At 49.2% G+C, this 18,872-nt stretch overlaps 6 protein-coding genes across 6 annotated transcripts; 5 read left to right on the top strand and 1 right to left on the bottom strand.

The window, feature by feature from the left end:
• Positions 1 to 189: 189 nt before the first annotated feature.
• AKAW2_21096S (ATP-binding protein) lies at positions 190 to 2,111 on the bottom strand (the record flags this gene model as incomplete). Its single annotated transcript, XM_041685883.1, has 5 exons — positions 190 to 633; positions 690 to 1,030; positions 1,084 to 1,325; positions 1,388 to 1,753; positions 1,807 to 2,111. The coding sequence occupies 5 exons, from the start codon at positions 2,109 to 2,111 to the stop codon at positions 190 to 192; spliced, it is 1,698 nt and encodes a 565-aa protein (XP_041539922.1).
• A 1,768-nt stretch (positions 2,112 to 3,879) lies between these two features.
• AKAW2_21095A (HET domain-containing protein) lies at positions 3,880 to 4,449 on the top strand (the record flags this gene model as incomplete). Its single annotated transcript, XM_041685882.1, has 1 exon — positions 3,880 to 4,449. The coding sequence occupies one exon, from the start codon at positions 3,880 to 3,882 to the stop codon at positions 4,447 to 4,449; it is 570 nt and encodes a 189-aa protein (XP_041539921.1).
• Positions 4,450 to 4,497: 48 nt separating this feature from the next.
• AKAW2_21094A (uncharacterized protein) lies at positions 4,498 to 4,761 on the top strand (the record flags this gene model as incomplete). The annotated part of the gene is made up of 2 exons (XM_041685881.1): positions 4,498 to 4,635; positions 4,687 to 4,761. The coding sequence occupies 2 exons, from the start codon at positions 4,498 to 4,500 to the stop codon at positions 4,759 to 4,761; spliced, it is 213 nt and encodes a 70-aa protein (XP_041539920.1).
• A 612-nt stretch (positions 4,762 to 5,373) lies between these two features.
• Positions 5,374 to 10,012, top strand: AKAW2_21093A (uncharacterized protein; the record flags this gene model as incomplete). Its single annotated transcript, XM_041685878.1, has 4 exons — positions 5,374 to 5,628; positions 5,709 to 8,132; positions 8,202 to 8,444; positions 8,501 to 10,012. The coding sequence occupies 4 exons, from the start codon at positions 5,374 to 5,376 to the stop codon at positions 10,010 to 10,012; spliced, it is 4,434 nt and encodes a 1,477-aa protein (XP_041539919.1).
• A 3,533-nt stretch (positions 10,013 to 13,545) lies between these two features.
• Positions 13,546 to 15,821, top strand: AKAW2_21092A (uncharacterized protein; the record flags this gene model as incomplete). Its single annotated transcript, XM_041685877.1, has 4 exons — positions 13,546 to 13,702; positions 13,780 to 14,723; positions 14,772 to 15,562; positions 15,632 to 15,821. 4 exons carry the CDS (start codon positions 13,546 to 13,548, stop codon positions 15,819 to 15,821), a joined length of 2,082 nt encoding a protein of 693 aa, XP_041539918.1.
• Positions 15,822 to 16,948: 1,127 nt separating this feature from the next.
• AKAW2_21091A (uncharacterized protein) lies at positions 16,949 to 18,366 on the top strand (the record flags this gene model as incomplete). The annotated part of the gene is made up of 3 exons (XM_041685876.1): positions 16,949 to 16,987; positions 17,096 to 17,639; positions 17,723 to 18,366. 3 exons carry the CDS (start codon positions 16,949 to 16,951, stop codon positions 18,364 to 18,366), a joined length of 1,227 nt encoding a protein of 408 aa, XP_041539917.1.
• Positions 18,367 to 18,872: the final 506 nt, after the last annotated feature.

Below are 18,872 nucleotides of genomic sequence, written 5' to 3'. Positions count from 1 at the left end.
CGTATTCTATAAGACAGTCGTAAGTGGCTTCGAAGCGAATCTTCTAAATACATGGGTCGGTTAAGCCACTTTCCCACCATGTGGCACATGTTGTAGTAGTACACTCTGAGATATCCTCCGAGATCAGGTATCCCAGAGACCCTCCATCTTCTATACATCGTACAGGCTCACCAGGCTAAACCTTGGTCTTCAGTTATCCTCCTTTTCCTGTTCTGGCTCCACAACGGAGAACTCTGCCGCACCCTGCTCACGACCCTTGTGGTCCCGCATGACCAGTTGGTACTTGCCCTGATTCCAGAGGTCCTTGATCGTCAGCTCCCGAGTACGTCCCAAGCTCTCAATGTCTCCAATGCGCGTAAGAGTGCCTTCCAGGTGCTCGTCGAATCCTGGCCAGCTACAGATCTCCTTAAACGCATTCTGCATGGGTACCGAATCCGCACGCACCATGGCCCGCGAGTCGATGGTGAAGATGTTCTCGTGGTCGTAGCTCTGGATGAAGTCCGCGCGTGTCATGATCTGTCGCGCTTGATGGAGAGGAATCTCTGGGAGAATGTGGCCCAGCTTCGGATCATACGTCTTGTCCATTTCCTCTCCCTTGTCCACAAGTGCTTTCGCCAGCACCATTGCCGCAGACTATATGTCGGTCAGTGCGCCGGCTTTTTGTCATCGACAGAGGGGGTTGCACTTACGGCATATTTCTGCTGGTCCATCACATCGTCATCCATCTCAGGTCCCAGGATCCAGCACTTGTTGAGGAACCACGTCTTCTCGGCCTCGCAGATGCTCTCACAGAGCTTCTTGTAGTCTAGGGCCTTGGCAACACGGTTGAGGTAGGACAGCCGTCCACCGACAAGGTTGTACACCTCCTCAAGCTCCTCGTGAGTCAATTCCTGGCCAAAATACTGCTTGCGGTACTTCCTCAGGGCTTCCATTGCTCGGTCTTTCGGGAGGTCGCGCACCGGGATGACTTCCATTCTGGTAGCGTACTTCTTCAGGCGTTCATACACCCAGTACTCGTCGCTGTTCAGGACTGTTTCCGTCAATACTCACACATAAACGTATGGTATATGTAATTAGACTTACCTGTCGTCACCAGCCCACTTGCAGCCCACTGTTCGGCCCGTTGCTGGATCGCCTCAAGCAGATCCTGGCCATCGTGATCATCCCGGATCAGGTGGGCACTATTGATTATCAAGACCAAAGGCGACTTCTTGCTGCGCCTTCTGGCAAGAGCAACCTTTTCCAATTTGTTAAAAGCGCGCTCGATATCAAGGAGTGCGGTAGTATCCCGAGGGCCCTTGATACTGAAGAGACTGCCGATATAACTGTTCATGTGGCGTCAGCGACCCGATGCACACATAGGATAAGAATGCTTTAGTAGACGTACTCTTCATGGAACTCATAGTCCAAAGCCTTTCCCAGACGAATCCGGAAAAGCTCGAGATCAGCATGAGCTTCGAACATGGCACAGCCCTCGCCATCAATTTTGCGCATTGCCTCAAGAAGCATCGACGTCTTTCCGGTTCCTTTTTCGCCTACCAGTAGGTAATACCGACCTCCAGCATTACCGGAGATGATTCTATCCATTCTGGCTTGCTCATCGCGATGCACCCAATGCTCCTCGTAGGTAGACTGGTGCTTTCCGTCTTCCACACCGGCCAGCTCGAGGGCCGGATCACCCGGTTTGAAGGCGTTTTCCATCTTCTCCAGGATGAGATACTTGTAGTACCGGTGGTACGCGTATCCAACCATACTAGCAGGTATTAGCATGGAATTACATCATTGATTATGAACAAGGTAGCTTACCCAAGGACAGCCATCGAAGCAAGAGTAGTAGCCGCAGACTCCCCCATCTTCAGCAACGTCGACCGGAGAGTGGGTTCCTCGTCCGAGTCGTCGTTCCTCCGCCTTCTACCCTCCTTGGGGGCATTTTGTTCCGAAGAGGAGGAGGAATCCGTAATTCTCCAAATTGAGCCCTGTGAGAAACCCCGTCGATAGAAGGGGGTTACTATGCGCGTAACACTAGTAGTTGTGGTTGTTGTCCTGGGAGGTGTCCGCAGGCCAGCCCGAGAGAAAGAGATCACGGACCGGGGAGCATTGCGATACCACATATTTCTCTGCTGGGTATCGGATATCCCTGCTAATTATCGGATAATAATTCCGAGGGGGATAGATGATCACCCTATAATATCAAACAACGGATGAATGTATATATGGAAAAATGAGATCGAATGAAATTGATAAAGGAGTGTGTGGAACTTTTTTTAAAGGGCGGAGATGGGTCCGGCACAGAAGTGAGACACCACTCTATCTATACATCGAAAGAGCCGTTGTTTCAAGATGGAATCGAATCCTGACAGCAACAAGGCTCCCAATGGCAAAGAATTGGGCAGAGAGAAGGTGCGGGAAAGAGCGAAGCAGCGACAAATGAAGAAATGAATGAAAGAAGGCCAGCGCACGGTGAGAAAAAGAGGTGAGTTGGAATCGGGCCCGAATCAGTACTGCTACCAAAAAGTCGGTACTACTCGCCCAGATCGGATTGGCGTGGATTACTCCGCTGCTGCGCCTCGCATCCCGGGCCCACCCTGTGGCTGATCATTATTCAGATCTATTGCTAACTGTATAGACTAATTAGTTATTTTAATATGATGCAGATGCGATAATAGTTGCGGACCAGCTAGAGTTGGTGTACTCTACAACAACAAACTCTTCTCTACAGATTGCAATGTTTGTCGTAAATTTAGGCTTACGGTGATTTGATCTGGTTTGTTTATTTCTTCAATACCCCGGTCTGTATCACGTGACCTGAATTCAATGCAGCTCGATGCTTATCGCGGCCATAAGATTATCCGCGGCTCATCGCATGCCCCCATAGTTATAGTATATCATCGGTACTGAATCGATTGACACGTCTATAACATCCATCTATCTTCTAAATATCACTATTACTATGCTTCAGCCTGCTCCATGGTCAACTACCCTGGATTCTGAGACATAACGTGATATGGTGCCACATCGCCTCCGTCTGTGTACGAGAGCATTACCATTTAATCACCCACCTTTGCCTAAATACTGACTTTATTCATGTTATACCTTTACGGGTGAAATCTATTGGACTTATATTATGGATAGCCTGTCCATCCATCTTGTGCAGATGTCCCAGGACAGCATATGCAGAATTGCCAAGTGAACTGAAGCAAGTCAATATTAGTACCCTGACACAATCTCCAGACCATCACCTTTCGTCTACGGAATATTCCTCCCCTATTTATTTTTGGACCGACTCTGCTTGGTGCCACCTTAACTAATCTCGTGAGAACGTGGATCCAATCTGTTGTTAGCATTCTTCAACATTATTCGCGATAATGTTATATACAAGTGACAACCCCGCTCTCGCCTAATGCCTCTATCCGCTCCTGTCAGCGGGGCATCCGCAGCCAGTTGCAAAGTAGGTGGTACTCCCCTTGGGCCGCGTGCTTGATCTAATCTAGATAGGTAGCGAGGGGGGAGGGGGTAGGATCGGAAACTGATGCGTTGTTCATGGCGGGGAACTCAGGATAAGCAGGGACACGGCCAGCCAATCTTGCAAGGACAGGTTGTCGACGCTCTTACTGTATTAAGTACTAAAAGATGCGCGACAATCCCTCACTAAGGCGCACCTCGCTGGCTACTCCCACACGGTCGGCATCTCAAGGGCTTTCTAATCCCCACCATTATTGACACATCAGCTTCATACGAATCCGATGGGCATTCCATCCGTTGCATCGTTGACACGGGATATTAGGGACGGCCGTTCTGCATGTGTAAAGTGCTCATAAACGACGCTGTAGGACCTTCATCCCGTAAAGTGACCCAAAAGAAGTACTACTATTCTCAACCATGCCCGACTTTGAATATTTTCCTCTGGATCAAGGTCCTTTCAGCACTCGCATACTTCGTCTGCTCCCAAGCAAGGACAGAGCTGCTCCGATCAAATGCCAGCTTTTCAGTTACTCTCTCCAGAACAATATTGCCCAAGAGTACGACGCCCTCTCATACGTGTGGGGAGATCAGACAGACGGGCAGAGCACCATCTCCATCAACAATCAGGCTTTTTCAGGCGGAAAGAATTTACACTCCGCCCTCCTTAGGCTTCGAGGCTTTGAGTTTGAACGGACATTATGGGTCGACGCAATTTGCATCGACCAGAACAACATGAGGGAGAAAGAGAAGCAAATTCAAATCATGGCGCGCATATATGAACAAGCTAGCCAGGTGATGGTGTGGTCGGGCGAGGAGGCGGATAATAGTACTCAGGCTTTAGAATCCATTCGTGCCGCGGCAGAGGCAGGATTTGCTGAAGAGCAATTTCATATGTCATCAGAAAGCATCCCCATTGAGGGAGTCGAAAGTCTATTCCAGCGGACATGGTTTTATCGCATGTGGGTAAGTAGTATTACCACGCTATGACCACCGTCCTCCCCCGATCCAAACGGCAACAACGCTCTCGTCGGAAAAATGCCCTTTTCTTTTGAATCTTTCGAATTCTCCCAAGAGTGCGATGCCGATGTCTACGTAATGATTCGGTTCAGGCATGATGGACAGATTGTACTCTTCATCCCGAGCAAAGCTTTGCCACTCTCACAAGAGCAATTGGTAGGCCTGCCCCGAGTCTCAAGCTCTTTCCATAGTGCTAAATGAATGCAGGCTTCTTCCTACCCAACACCCAAGGAAATCACGTGGGACGAGCTGGCAGCACAATATGATAAAACCAAGAGCTGAAACAGCTCATCGACTTCTTGGTCGAATGATGAAGGCAAATGTTTCATCACTGATGTGAAAGCAGGTGCATGGGTAGAGACTCTGGGCAGGGTGATAGTATTGCCTGACGCGTCATGTGGAGTTCTCGGTCCTCGGATTAACTCATGTGCCGCACCAGCCACATGCCCAGCTAACCGGCAATGGCCTTCCGAGTTTGGACATGATGCATTTATGCGGTGAGGTGTCCAGCTCGAAACCCAACCCGACCAGCGTTTTGGCGAGGTCTATATGCCTGTATACCACTTGGTCACGTGTAGTGCCTGACTGGGTGCTCGGGCGAGTCCGAGAAAATCCACGGTACATATATACTGGATCTTCTAGCCAGGCCGATGGCCCTCCTTTCCGTTCTAGTGCTTACCCTTCAGTGCTGTTCCCTTGCCAATTAGCCCTCAGATCTAGACTAGTGCAGGGTCAGACATGGCGACAGGATCCGAGGTGGCTTCGTGCAAGCGGGGCTGACAGAGAGGGGTCGCGGGGCATAAAGGACAGACGAAGGCCCAACTGGGTCCACAGCGAGTGGGGGAAATCTTCAGCTTCTTGTGGAAGTTTTGTTTGCGAGTACGGACCGACACGATGAGTTTCGAGTCAGAGCAGGAAAGAGCCTCCGTCAAGGAGATCTGGGAGAAGACCATCCTTCGTTTTGAGCAGCGCACTGGCCAAACACTCGATGGGCCCTCCCGGGGCCCGGACGATCTGCGCCGGCTTCTCGACGCGCATTATGCCGCGCAGGTGGACGATAAAGATGTTTCGACGGCAAAAGATGTGGGATTCCAAATCATCCATTGCATCCAGCTCCTCGGTGGTATTGCGTCCCAAGGCGCGTCAATGGTAACGGGTGATCCTCTCGCTTTTCATACATGTCCGAAAGCCGGCGTTACCGAATAGGATGCTGATTCGGGATCTTCCAGGTCTTCGCCCCGGCAGGACTGTGCTTCAATGCTCTTTCTTTTTTGCTGGAGATCCCAGGAAAGGTCCGTACTTTCCATAGTGAGATCGATGCCATCTTTTCCGAAGTCAGACCGGCCCTGACCCAGTTTCGGATCTACGAGCGGATGGATGAAAGTGCGCAGATTGACGCGGCCCTGCGACAGTCCATCAACCAGGTGATGATGAGTTTTGTGAATCTCTGTGCCGACTGCATCAATATCCACCGTGAGGGCCGCTGGAAGGGCTTCAAGCGCAACGCCAAACGTATCCTCTTGGACGACAGTTCGGTCCAGTCCGAATTGACCCTCTTTAAGAAACTGACACAGGATCAGCTGAATCTTCAAGCGACCCTGACCCTGGAGGCGGCAATGGAAACTGGCCAGGACGTCCGGTTCATGAGGAACACAACCCTAAAGGTCGACACAAACACAAGGGCAATCAAGAGCGATGTATCAGGGCTCGTGGAAGCGGAGCTCAAACGCAAAGTGGATACTGAGCGGGAACATATTCTGGCTACCATCAGAGCAAAGCTTGGGCAGAAGGACGTCGAGGTAGCTGCGGTCCTCGAGGTTCGGGATACGATGTGGAAGAGCTCTATGAAAGGTAGCGGGAAATGGTTGAATGAAATCGATGCCTATAAGCATTGGATCGATAGAGGCTACCCAGCCGATTCCCTGCTTATCGTGTCTGGTGAGCCTGGAACAGGCAAATCTTTTCTAGTCTCTGCGATTGCCCATGAGATCAGATCTGCAAACGTGGGGGCCACGGCCGAACGCAGCTTAGTCGGCTATTACCATTTTTCCGTGGCAGAGGGGAGGGACAACGATGGCAACAAGAAACGGCTAGAGCAAGCGATACAGTCAATCTGTGTACAGCTAGCGGAGCAGGACTCGGTCTACGCGAGGCGTGTTTTTAGCGCGTTAAACGAGTCTGGAAGGAGCGCAAGATCCATCAGGGATGCGAGTTTTGCGGAACTCTGGGCTACACTGGGAGTGGGAATGCCGGCCAAAAACACGACACATTACATCATCCTTGACTCTGTTGATATGCTCAGCCCTGAAGACCGCGAACGGCTTTGGAGGGCGATACAGCAAGGCGACGAGGGCAGGTCTTACCGCGTTAGAGTGCTGCTCAGCGGCGAGCCCGAGGCATTGCAGGGAGTCCAACTCCTTTCTTCTCGGATGAAGACCATCGATATTGCAAACTACAACGGGGTCGACATCAAAGCATTCATCGTGCAGGAGCTAAAGAAGGCGAATCTCTTCCAAGGAGCAGACAATGACTCGCGGCGACGAAGACGCATGGTTGAGGAACAGCTTCTAGCACGCTCCAACCATTCCTATGCAAGGATTCAGCAAGACCTCCGCCAGGTTAAGGAGATCATTGCGTCAGGCGGCACCGAGGAAGAGCTGAACCGGGCGTTGCATGAGTCGAGCACAGATCCCCGGGAGCTTGTGCGATCGGAGCTCAAAACAATGGAAGCGATGTTGAAGCCACGAGAGATCGAGGAGATCAATGAAATCCTAGTCTGGGTCGTGGCTGCAGGGTCTTTCATAACCCTAGAGGAAGTGGCAGCCGCCTTGTTCCTCCGCTTCAATACCGTCTCCCTCCAGCCGTTGGATGAGAAGATCACAGGCAAATACTCAAAGATCTTTACCTTGACCTCGACCCTCGGTGGGAGGATCCTGGCCTTGACAGATCATGTGGAGGACTGTGTAATTGCTCAGCGCGACAGGCCTAGACAGTCATCAGAGGACCCAAAGATAACTGCTACAATCACCATCACCAACGGAGACCTCAAGATGGTTCAGCGCTTCTTCTGGGACTTGAACCACTACTCATTCCTTGATGGATTTGCGTTTAGACAAATGTCCCAGCAAGCAAACGCAGTTCAACGGAAAATTCAGGTGTACAGAGTTGATGCTCATCTGGAGGTGATCAAAAGGGCCTTTGATTTCTTCCTTAATCCACTCGTCGATAAAAGAGGCAAGGTACTTGGAGATTATCTGATGCGAAATCTCTCACACCATCTAAAAGTCCTGTCTGGCGTGACTGGCTTAGACGAACTCCTGCCCACAGATAAGCACTTCATTGGATCGCATGTCTATGGCATGTTCACTGACGGGGACTTTATCGAGCGAAATTGGGAATACTTTCGCGGGGGATCATTTTATTACTGTGATCATGACTGTCTCGAAATTTGCTGGAGTTGGTTAGATGACCCCGTGGCTATCGCTACGCTAGGACCCCGTGACAAACGATGGCTGGCAGATTTGAAGAAAGACAAAGATCGCAACCAAAGTCTATTGGCTCCAGTAATGCCCATGATCGCCCGGAAATGGCTGCGAGAAACCGAGGGCGACGCGTACATCACCTACACCTGGATCGAGGCATTCTTGGCTCTGGTAAGCAGTTGTTGGACGGGATCCATTTCGGCGCTCTGGTGCCTAAGGCTTATATATCATTGAATGCAGGGCGCCAAATCAGAACAGCATAACCAGGCTGCGGTAGCTGGGGAAAGCCAGAGGTTGGACAAAAGCAAGTTGAGGATTACTATTAACGAAAACGATTCACGCCTGGAAAGAGTTGTAAAGGCCGAACAGTGGTGCAGACAGTCCTTGGGGGTCACCGAACCAGACTACATATGGTATATTCGGTTAGGTGACACCTATTTCGGGTATAATGAACAGGAGGCTGCGAACCAGCACTACCAGAATGTACAAAGGTCACTCACCCTGCGCAGAGTAGACCGTTATCTAACAGGGAACAACAGGCCGCAGCAATTCTTCGAGCTCAGACCCCCTTGAACAAACGGCAGCTGCGAGATGTCTACAAATCTCTAGCAGAGTCGGCGACCAGCCCAGAAACTGCCATGGAATTTTGGGAAGAAGCTTCCAAGTTGGATGAAGAGGACGTGGACATTCTCTACGCGATGCTCCAGGAATATGCCATCGGCAAGAAGGAGGACGAGGCGCGATCAATCATTCAAAAAGCTCTCACCAAGAAAGTTCCAGGCAAAGTCTCTACCATGATGGCGTTACTGGAGACGGCAGTGAGTAGACGGAACGAAAGTCATATGCTGTCCGTTTTCAAGGCAATCTTTTCTCAGATCTTCTCGTACCCGGAGCTGTGGGCAGCCTTCCAAGAAGAATTGGAGGTGGCTATTGAGACCGCAAGGAAGGCAGGCACAAATCATGACCTTGCGATTCCACTACTGCTCCAGGGCAGTGCTGAGTACTACCTCTGCAGAGTCTCGCCTGGGCTATCAGCCACTGCCGCAGGTCGTTTGCGAGAATGCTTGGACTCAATCCGGGACTGGGATGAAGTTTCTTCGACAGGCCAAGAGCAGCTGGATTTCATTAAACAAAGTGCCGTTGTCCGTCTCAGCATGCTCTACCTGGAGACGGCCATGAAATCGGATGGGGAAGAGTCAGCAGCAGCCGCTGGGAGATTGCAGCAGATCCACGAGGACGACCCAGCCGCAAAGGTCCCCAAGTCGGCCCTTGCATCACTGTACACATTCAAGGGACAGAGGGATAAGGCTCGCGACCTCTTTCGCGCCGACATGGTAGAAGCATTCAACATTTTGGTCGATGATGACGTCCAGAACGATGGAGACGGATTGACCACGCTGAGGACCCTGTTGAGCCACACCGGCGATTATGAGAATGCACAGCGAGCTGCGTTGCTTTATCTCAAAATGCAGTTCGATAAAACAATACTCAAAGAGCTGCTTGCCGAAGAGGAGCCCTCGATCACCGCAGACCTCCTCTCAAAGTATGAGAATCACCGACCAAATGCAAGGGTGCTCCCAGTGGACCAGCCCTGGCATGATCTGCAGTATGTCTGGGGGGAAGTAAGCAGACTCGCGACCGAAGCGGAATACGCTGATCGCCAGCGGGCCGCCAAGTACTATCGAGTCGAACAAATCTTCGCAAAGCATGAGAGAGCCCAGTGGTGGGGGTTCCACTGCACCAACTGCTTGCAACCCTGGGATAATGACCATGGTCTACATTCGTGCAAGTATTGCTACAACGTGGACCTGTGCGACGCCTGCTGGGGCACACTGCGATCGGGCGAAAGTGGCCAAGCCTTCGTCTGCAGCAGAATGCATGAGTGGTACGAATTACCGCCGTTGACGATAGAGCAGTATTTACGGGCCTGTAGGGAGGTGGTCCTCATGAAATCAGACAACGGAGGCGAGGAGGTGCGGTCGGTTTCCAAATGGCTGGGGACGCTGTGCGAAGAATGGAGGCTATCCAAGGCTGACTGGGGGTTTGAGTAGAGTTGCGAACATGGGCTTTCTCCTTGATAGATTAGAAAGTCTCACAAGTCTACAAAATCAGGTCTGTACGGGAGCTCACGCGGGCTCGGAAAACCTGGCGGTTGAACATGAACACCCGGTGGACTGAACTAGCTAAAACCAATTGACAGACTGAGACGGGATGAGCGGAATGGAAATTCCATTGTTGTGGGGTCTTGGTCAAGATGTGGTCTCAAATGTTCTAGGCTACTGGAGATATCATCAGGGAATTTACACCCTGGCCTCTGAGCTGTTGGGATTCAGAGGGGGTGTCACATAACCTTAGATTTTAGAATGAAGAAAACTGAGATGAAACAAACCTTACTCCGAACTTCACCCAACTTCCTCCGTTACAAGAACGCATGAATGCGACTAAACATTGTCTGAAATATTGCAAAGCCCAGGAAATCCTTACTAAACTTTTGTATTGGTGGGAGCTCCTCAGTTGGGTCATCTCCAGAATCGTCAGTCAGCACGCTAACTACTTCCAGCAAAGTGAGCCCAGGCATCGTTTTATTTTGCCTGTAAGACCAACGGGCCCAACCTAATTCAACCCAACCACCCCAAACCCAAAAGCATCGCCCGGTCATCTAGCACCTTCCAAGAAAGAACGGGACCCAGATGCTTGATTACTGTCTCGCCGGCGAGTCGCGTGCCTGCTTAAGTGGGCTTCGCTTGCTAGCGACGAATGATCCTGATAGAACAAAAGGAAGAAAGAGGTCTCTCTGAAGTAGAAACAGTCTACAGAGTGGATAGTCCGAAGCAGAGAATGGCCTGACCGCGACCCACCTGGAATCATTAAGATGCTCGGGTATTTCCTTCCGGCCTCGACATCCATCTTGTCGGACTTGGTTCTCCCGCCTTTGAGCCTTACCATAATTCAAGTCATGATTTTATCGGTCAAATAGTTTTAAAGGAAATAATAGTGGCGGCATATAGTATCTCCGCGTGACTCGTGTTTCGACGAGATGACCGGTCATCGCAGAACCGGTTTCATTTATTTCTTTTCACTTGACTTATTGTAACGTCCATTTGGGCTTTACTATGTGTATGCATATCCCATTCATTTCGGATGAGAAGGAGAACAACAACCAATGTCCCTCTCAACACAACATAGCCTATTTGGTCGGTGGTCTTGGCCAACTCTGCCATTAGGAAAGATGACCAAGGTAGGCTACTGCCCATGATCCATGGCGTAGCAGAAGACGGAACTATTCCGATGACTAGGTGCCCTTCTCGCATCTTTCATATTCTCTTCTTTAAGCATCGTGCAGATTCTCGCAGTGCTAAGCAGTTCTCCGAATTGGCGTGGGATAATAGCTTTCCTATTGGCCTTTAGTATTCGTATTGCCATGTAAAATGGAGGCCATACCAATGGTGACTCAAGATGGGACCAAAATCCGCTCGGGTCAGCTAGCAACGTGTATACTTGGCCAGAATCCCTTAAGTCGGATACCGAGACAAACATCCGCTCCACACAGCTTGCTGTATTGAGAGGCCTTTCTCATCATGCCCTTCAACCGTCGATCCCTTTTCTGCCGTACAGACTTCTGTAAGGCAGTGGTTTTTTTTCTTGCCTCCGTTTGGGGATGGCTTTGTTTTCATTTCCTTGGACATTGTAGCGATGAAAAAGAATATGATGGTGTCTGATTACTATGCAGTATGAAATAAATCTTATTGTCTCTGGGTAAAGATCAAGCGAAGAGCAGGTGGAATATATATGCCAGAAAGAGAGGGCTCATGGTTGTCGAAGCGCCTCATGCCCGTGATACTCAACGATGGATACCCTGTAGGTGTGTGTGGTTAACATTGATAATATGGGAACATCATCTTATGGGATTGCCATACTGTTAACAAGCAATTGTGTGATGGCGGTTTGACCGGGCAACCCATGGAGGTCCATCATCTGCTCCTGCAGGTTGACCCGGCTGAACAGCGTTGAAAAGCCTACAAAAGGAAGAGGCGCCAGGCAGCACGTTCTGAAATACACCAGGGAGAGGGACAACGTGGCCAGCGCCCGGAGCGAGATTAGTGATCTGCAGAATAGGATCAACAGCAAAGAATCGACCATCAGCCAGTTGCAGAGTGTTGAATCAGACCTACGAGAGCGAAACGCTGCCTTAAGAGGCAGGATCGGAGATCTGCGGGCAGAGAGCACGAGTTTGAATCAGCTGTTGACAGCAACCAATGCCCGCCTAAGTGAGCTGGAAGGGTTTGCAGCTGGCCTCAGTGAGCTGGACGAGAAACACCTGTAAGTCATGTTTGCCCCGGCATCCCCCAGATTTTCTGTCAGTAACGGTGCTAGGATTGATGGGTATGCGCTCCTCTGGGACTATGCCAGAACTGAGATATAATCCAGCCTACATGCATCGGGGGCGAAAATTTTGTCCAAGCCGTCCTTTGTTGGCCAACCTGGCAGCCGCTAATACCGAGAAGGAAGCAATGTGCCGGTCTATCTTGCTTTCACTTCAACCTGAATCCCAGAGCAAGAGCTGCCAGTGGCGCATATCGTATGTTCTTGCGCGAAGCTGCGAAGCTACGGCCATCTTACTACATATAGTATTGGTCACATTTTGTAGAGGTATACCTGCATATCAAAGTCTAAACCACTACTACTAAAGAGGAAACAGACAAGTTAAAAAAAGGGAGCCTTTATGTTAAGGACCAACCTCAGTTATATATGAATTTCATCCCATAATTGATATCCAACTGACTCTCTGCGTGAGTCGAAAAGCTTGGAACTAGTACTGATAAAAGAAACTCAAAGGAGCACACAATAGCCTAGGAAAGATGGGGCCGCCAATGGCGATGAATAAGCATCACGGAGCTGGACGTGAAAATTCTTCGAGCGTTCCAGCAATCCAGAACATATATATTTGAACGCCGCCAGTGGAACGAACACCAACGGCGACAAAAACCTAGCATGGACCGAGCTTTTACCCTCTATATCTAAGGAAAAAGCTAAAAGAACCCCACATACGAGCCCGGATGGTCTAGTGGTAAGCTTTATCCAATCAAACATTCCATCACCTTCATCGTCTAACAAATTCATAGGTATGATTCTCGCTTTGGGTGCGAGAGGTCCCGCGTTCGAATCGCGGTTCGGGCCTATCTTCATTCTTTTTTAGCTTTACTTCTTCGTAATCTTTCGTCTCTTAGCCTTTGTTTTCTATTTGCCACCGGATTACGTATACGAGCCCGGATGGTCTAGTGGTAAGCAGCCCTCACATCAATGGTCTTTCTTGGCTTTCAGTGTCTAACTAAATAATAGGTATGATTCTCGCTTTGGGTGCGAGAGGCCCCGCGTTCGAATCGCGGTTCGGGCCCATCTTTTTTTTGGTTTTCTCTTTTCCTTTACTTCATATATTATATTAACTCCAACTAATCTCTTTACACACTTCGTACTTCTAGTTAGTTACACATTTGATGTTTATCCCAATACCTTGTCAATTTTTCTTCCCATAACTCTCTTATGTCTCTAGAACCCCTAGACCCTGCCTTTTGGTTCAGTTGACATGACCGCCTCGAAGGAGATCCGCCTTTTCGGTGATCTTTGGCTGCCAGATCCCGGGAACGCCCTACCAAAGGATGAGCTTGCGATTGTAAGAAAGCTGCTCCCTCTGATTCAACGCTTCGAGGAAGACTGGTATGGAATGGCGGAGGTTCCTGATAGTAAGCCTACCAACGGTCATATAGCGATGCGGGCTTTCTGGGTATGAGGCGATAGGAATAGGACTAACCAAAAACAGTTGCAGAGAGACCAAGTGGATGGAATTTAGATGAGGCACATGAGGAATTCATAGAGAAGGAAGCTGGCTGGTGGAAGAGTCGAGGCGTCACCCGACCGAGACACTTGGTTCGCCCGAGCGGCGAGCTGAATGCCCCTGTCGCTTGTCACCTCTTTAACCCTACATTCACTGTTGACGACCCCCATTGCTCAGAGACAGAAGACTTCTCTAACCCCTCAATCGCCCAATTAAAAGACGCTGGCTTCTCGTCACAGAACAATTGCTTTCTCTTCGATCATCTTGGTCGCAGGGACAACAGCAGCCATTGCACTGACCTTTACCCCGAAGATCTACTCGAAATACACGAAGAATTCGTGTTTGCCCTTCGACATGCAATGAAAGCAAAGGTAGAAATTTGCTGGGGCTCTAATGTTCGCAAGAGAATGATCAAGAAGTGTGATTTACAACCTCTCCGCCTTTGGGGTGACTATGCAGGGTTAGTTCTCTACTTAGAATTGACACCTGGCCGACAATTTCTGAAACGTTTCATAATCTTTGTGGCACACCCTCAGCGCTTCATGTATGTCAAGAGTGACGGTATAAAAGCTCAAGGTTGGCGTCATCGATTTGGTGTATCACAAGACCAAGCGTTAGCCGTCGCCGCTCTGTTAGGTGGCATTCAAATCACACCAAACTTTTACACGTTAGATTCTCGACTACCACGAAACCTCTGTGTACCGCGCAGCACCACCAACGAGAGGAGTACGTGGAAAGGCCAAGCAGTGGCCCAACTGAGGACAGCCTTTCCCACATCGGTCCTTTCGATGGAAACATCACATTATGTTCGCCCGACGAAGGAAGAGAGATCGTCAGTTCAAGAAGCGTTCGCATTGCTAGGTAAATTCAAACTGGCCAAAGTGAACGAGGCAGCCAACCTACGAAGTGCCAGTAATGATACTCACCTGGTATAAGTAGCTCTAACTATAATGCTCTCCGTACCTAACTTCGAATAGAGAAAGAAACGACTCCAAAAGATAGCAGACTATTGGCACGAGCTCGAGGAATTATCATCTATATTCCTACCAAGTGCTAGTACTGCTGTTCAACACGACAATGCCACGCCTGGGCAATTTGTTAGTTGCCATCTGGAAGATATTTTCACAAACCTTCAGGGGTCAGATTGCTGGGATTGGGAAGACCTTCCTGATCCTCTAGTTGAATTTATACAAGCACAAGATGGCCTCAAGTTCAACAGACGAGAAATATCGTGTCGGAATGATCTTGAGCTTGCATTCAATCTTCTCCAGAAATGCAAAGGCAGCCCTGAAACACTAGACATTCTCACTCTCGCATTTCTAGTACTGGATGCTTACGGCTGGCTGATAAGTCGCCCAAGACTACCTCAGGTTGATGGCTTGCTTATACTCCGCGACCCTCCGCACGATGTTGTCCCTCGGAAATGTTCGGCGTGCGGGAAACAATATCTAGATGACGCTTTTGCTTACTGGTCTATGCGTAATCCCGAATACTACGTTCTTTGGTATCGGTTTCGGTCTAATTGCGGAAGACCAGATTGCGGAATGAAAGCGTGCTCGCTTCTACCCCTTAGTAGCCAGATCAAATACTTGCGCTCTACTCAGAAGGAACTGATGGAGAAGCCTCTTGACCGGTTTGAAAGATGGTTTCTTCTCCGCCCAGAAGAATTTGGAGACCTCCCCATTGACGTAAAGGTCAAGTGCCAGACCAAAGATTGTCAGGAGGTGAAAATCGTTAAAGCACGGTGGACAGGCCATGTACCCCCCAGGTTTGTGATGGCTGTACATAAATGTCAAAAATCTGGACGAAGATCTAACTGGAAGCCCAATTATCCCAGCATCTCGGGCGCTAATCTAAGTAGGCTGTGGAAAAGCTTCTGCGTTGTCCCTGGGTTCGATATAACTTGCTGTCCACGAAGACCAGATATTTACTTCGATGACAGCTTGACCATCGACGGTCGGGTCGCCGCTCTGATCGAGGCTCAAAGGCTGATGCAGGATGAACAGGTTGGCGAACTGACTAACTAGATCGGCTCGTGAGCTGGATAGGCGCCGAGAAAAAGAAAGAAAATTCATCAAGTTTGACTTACACTATTAATATGTCTCCCATTTTCTTATTCTAACTCTCTTCTATTGATTTTATGCTATCTTGTTTTGTCTTTCTTCGTGAGACTGGTCACTGGAGGGGAAATATCATGACGTGCAGGCTCTTGACCACAGGGTCGTAGAAATACCTCCAATTATCATCGCATGCCACACTACTTTCCAAGTTTTTGCCAGTGATCGGACTGGAGTAGAGTCATCCCACTAATGGAAATTCAGATTATTTTCTTCATAGTTACTTGATAAATACAGTCGTATTCATAGCCGTGGTGTGATAGAAACTGGGAAGCACAGAGTACCCACAATTAGTACACCGCTTAGATGTTTACTACAAGAATGTTACTAAACTCATGCAGCATTATCCTCGTATATTGCCTGATGCATACCATGGTCCAGAAGCTTTAGCAGATCGAGAAGACCCTTTCATGATCAGAAACACAAAAACACACCGCTGACGGGGCATCAAAAACCCGCCGACTGCAAAGAGGATGATGGATCTAGTAGTAGGACCTCAGGAAGCCCATTCCACCCATTTGTGGTGACATAATAGCCGACGACTATTCAGAATGAAAAGTGAGTGATGATGAACACATGCGGGAGAAGGAAGCATCTGGAGGGCATGAGTTTTACCTGATTTATACGCCCCGAATTCGATATTAATAACCAATCTGGACCTTTCCATGCTTTCTGAAATGTGAGAAGTTTTGAGAGATACGAGTAGCAAGAACGATTGGATGTCAAAGGCAGGAACGGTACGGCTACGAGACAATGAGATCGTAGCCTTTGGTACAGTTCCACGATAAAGAGACCCTAGCCTTGGTACCTTCGTGAGATAAAGAAACCATGATCAGGCGGGGAAGGAGAAGGTTTTTGCTGCTGCTGCTGCTATCATTTTGGCGTTTGCTGGCTTGAGAGACAAGACAGAGTCACGGGATTGGCCTTTGGTGCCCAGAGTGATACACCCTCTTAACTCCTCCTTTGTCGTTCCTCCATCGCCTCTCTTCCCATCATCACGTTCACACCCATCCTGCGTCTTCGACACTCTGAGAATCATGGCGGGTAAACGACGCCGTAACGCAAAGAAGCTAAAGGTTGCTAGCTCCCTTCTTACCTCCTGCCTATCATCCTGCATCTACCCCCCAACCCTGGCAATCCCCGGACTTCCACTGGCATGGCTGATATTCACATAGAAGCCACAGGATCCTCTGCCAGGAAGTCCCAATGAGCCGCTTGAGCCTTCTCCTACTGAATCCCCGAAGGGCAAGTCACCGTCCGATACCCGACCGTCCAGAAGGCCCTCGGTGCACCTGACAGCTGAGGACTTTGATAAATATCAAAGCCATTGTCATCGCATGAAACTCAGTCAAGTGGGATACTACCCCGATACGAATGCAGTCATAATAGATTATCGCAACATCCAAGATGAAGTCCACTTCTGGACTGATGCATTTGTTTGTGTGGATACACCATCCCTTTCCAGAGTACAGAAACAGATGATCATTCGAAGACTTGATAAATACTGTATCCAAGAATCTTGGACTAAGATTCAGTCCCTCCTCTCTCCCTCATATCGTGCTGTATTTCACTCATGTCTGGCCGAAGCAATGATTTACCAAACGATATTCACTCATTTGCTCGAGAAGCCGTTCAGGTTCCTAGATGGGAAACGTGATGGATCTGACAAGACTGGAGACTTGTCGTTCTCCGAACGAATCCAGTATCTGTATGAAAGATACTACGAATGTGAGTAATCCAGCTCGTTTCCAATTACATGAAAGGGTTCCTTTCTGTCTAACAGGCGGGACTGTCATCCCTGGTCTTCTTAGCAAGCCCGGTCAATGCTGTATGGTGGAAGTCGGTCACACTCAGTCTTGCCAACCTGAAAGAAGACGATATGGCCAAGTCCTCTCGGGACAAAACACCTTATGAATTTGGAGACAGGAGCCGCAAGCGGCAGGCAAGCATGGCAAAAGACCTGGCGGATCAACTTCTGGCAGACAGTTTGTTCCAGCTGCTCCTGCGTAAGTTGACTGGTGCAGAAGAAGAGACGGCGCGCCGTGAGCGCCTGGTGAAATTATTTCAGGACATTGCACGAGCCCTTACCAACCACGAGGTTATGCTGGGTGGACAGGTGAAGGTCCATCAGCTTCCTGAGTTGGAGCAATTTGATACTTCTACGGGGCTCATGTTCTCGGCAAAGTTTCAATCCGAGGAGCAAGAGGATCCTCCACTGTACGTCCCCAAGCCACGCGGCCGGGTGATCCTCGTGGTTCGGCCGGGAGTGTGCCGGTACGATACTCCAATCCAATACGTACCATTCAGCCATCGGCCTCTACGACTCGAGGAACTGGAGGAGGAGCCTACCTCCTGGTTAATTTGTAAAGCTGAGGTTTTGATGGAAACAGTGAGAACTGACCGCTCATCTGACAAATTTGAGTCTGACCCCGAGGACAAAGATGTCCGCTTCTAGTTGATCTACCTGTTTAGCTGTGTTGTCAGGTTATACTTTGCGATATCGTGCACCCTTGAAATGCTTTTTGTTTACGAGAATAGGAAGATTTGCCTCAAGATTCATTGTCGGAGCTATCTGATTTATCTGCTGTTATTCATCTTTTGAAGTTGCCACGCCCCAGTTTTTTAATGAACCTTTATATCAAATCGATAGTCTATATCACCAATGAAGCTTGCCCTTAACGTTATCCATCAACCAGACACAAGTATATAAAGGTCCCCGTAGACATATTGCTATTGGTGTCCAGCGACGAAATCCTCCTGCAGCAAGCAAAAGGCTGAAAGGAGGTCCAGAGAGGGGGAGGGGCGCACAGAGGGGACATCAAAATAATCTTGCTATAACAGCTACTGATACTACTGATATCATTATTTTGTTTCATTGTTATTTCTTACGATGAGATGTCTCGGCATTCTTTATACCAACTGCACTCTACTTTACACAGCATGGTAAGGGCCACCCAAACA

The sequence above is a fragment of the Aspergillus luchuensis genome, chromosome 2, assembly GCF_016861625.1.
Source record: "Aspergillus luchuensis IFO 4308 DNA, chromosome 2, nearly complete sequence".
Taxonomy (NCBI): domain Eukaryota; kingdom Fungi; phylum Ascomycota; class Eurotiomycetes; order Eurotiales; family Aspergillaceae; genus Aspergillus; species Aspergillus luchuensis.
The sequence above is the reverse complement of the archived record's forward strand: the minus strand, read 5'-3'. Positions and strand labels throughout refer to the sequence as shown.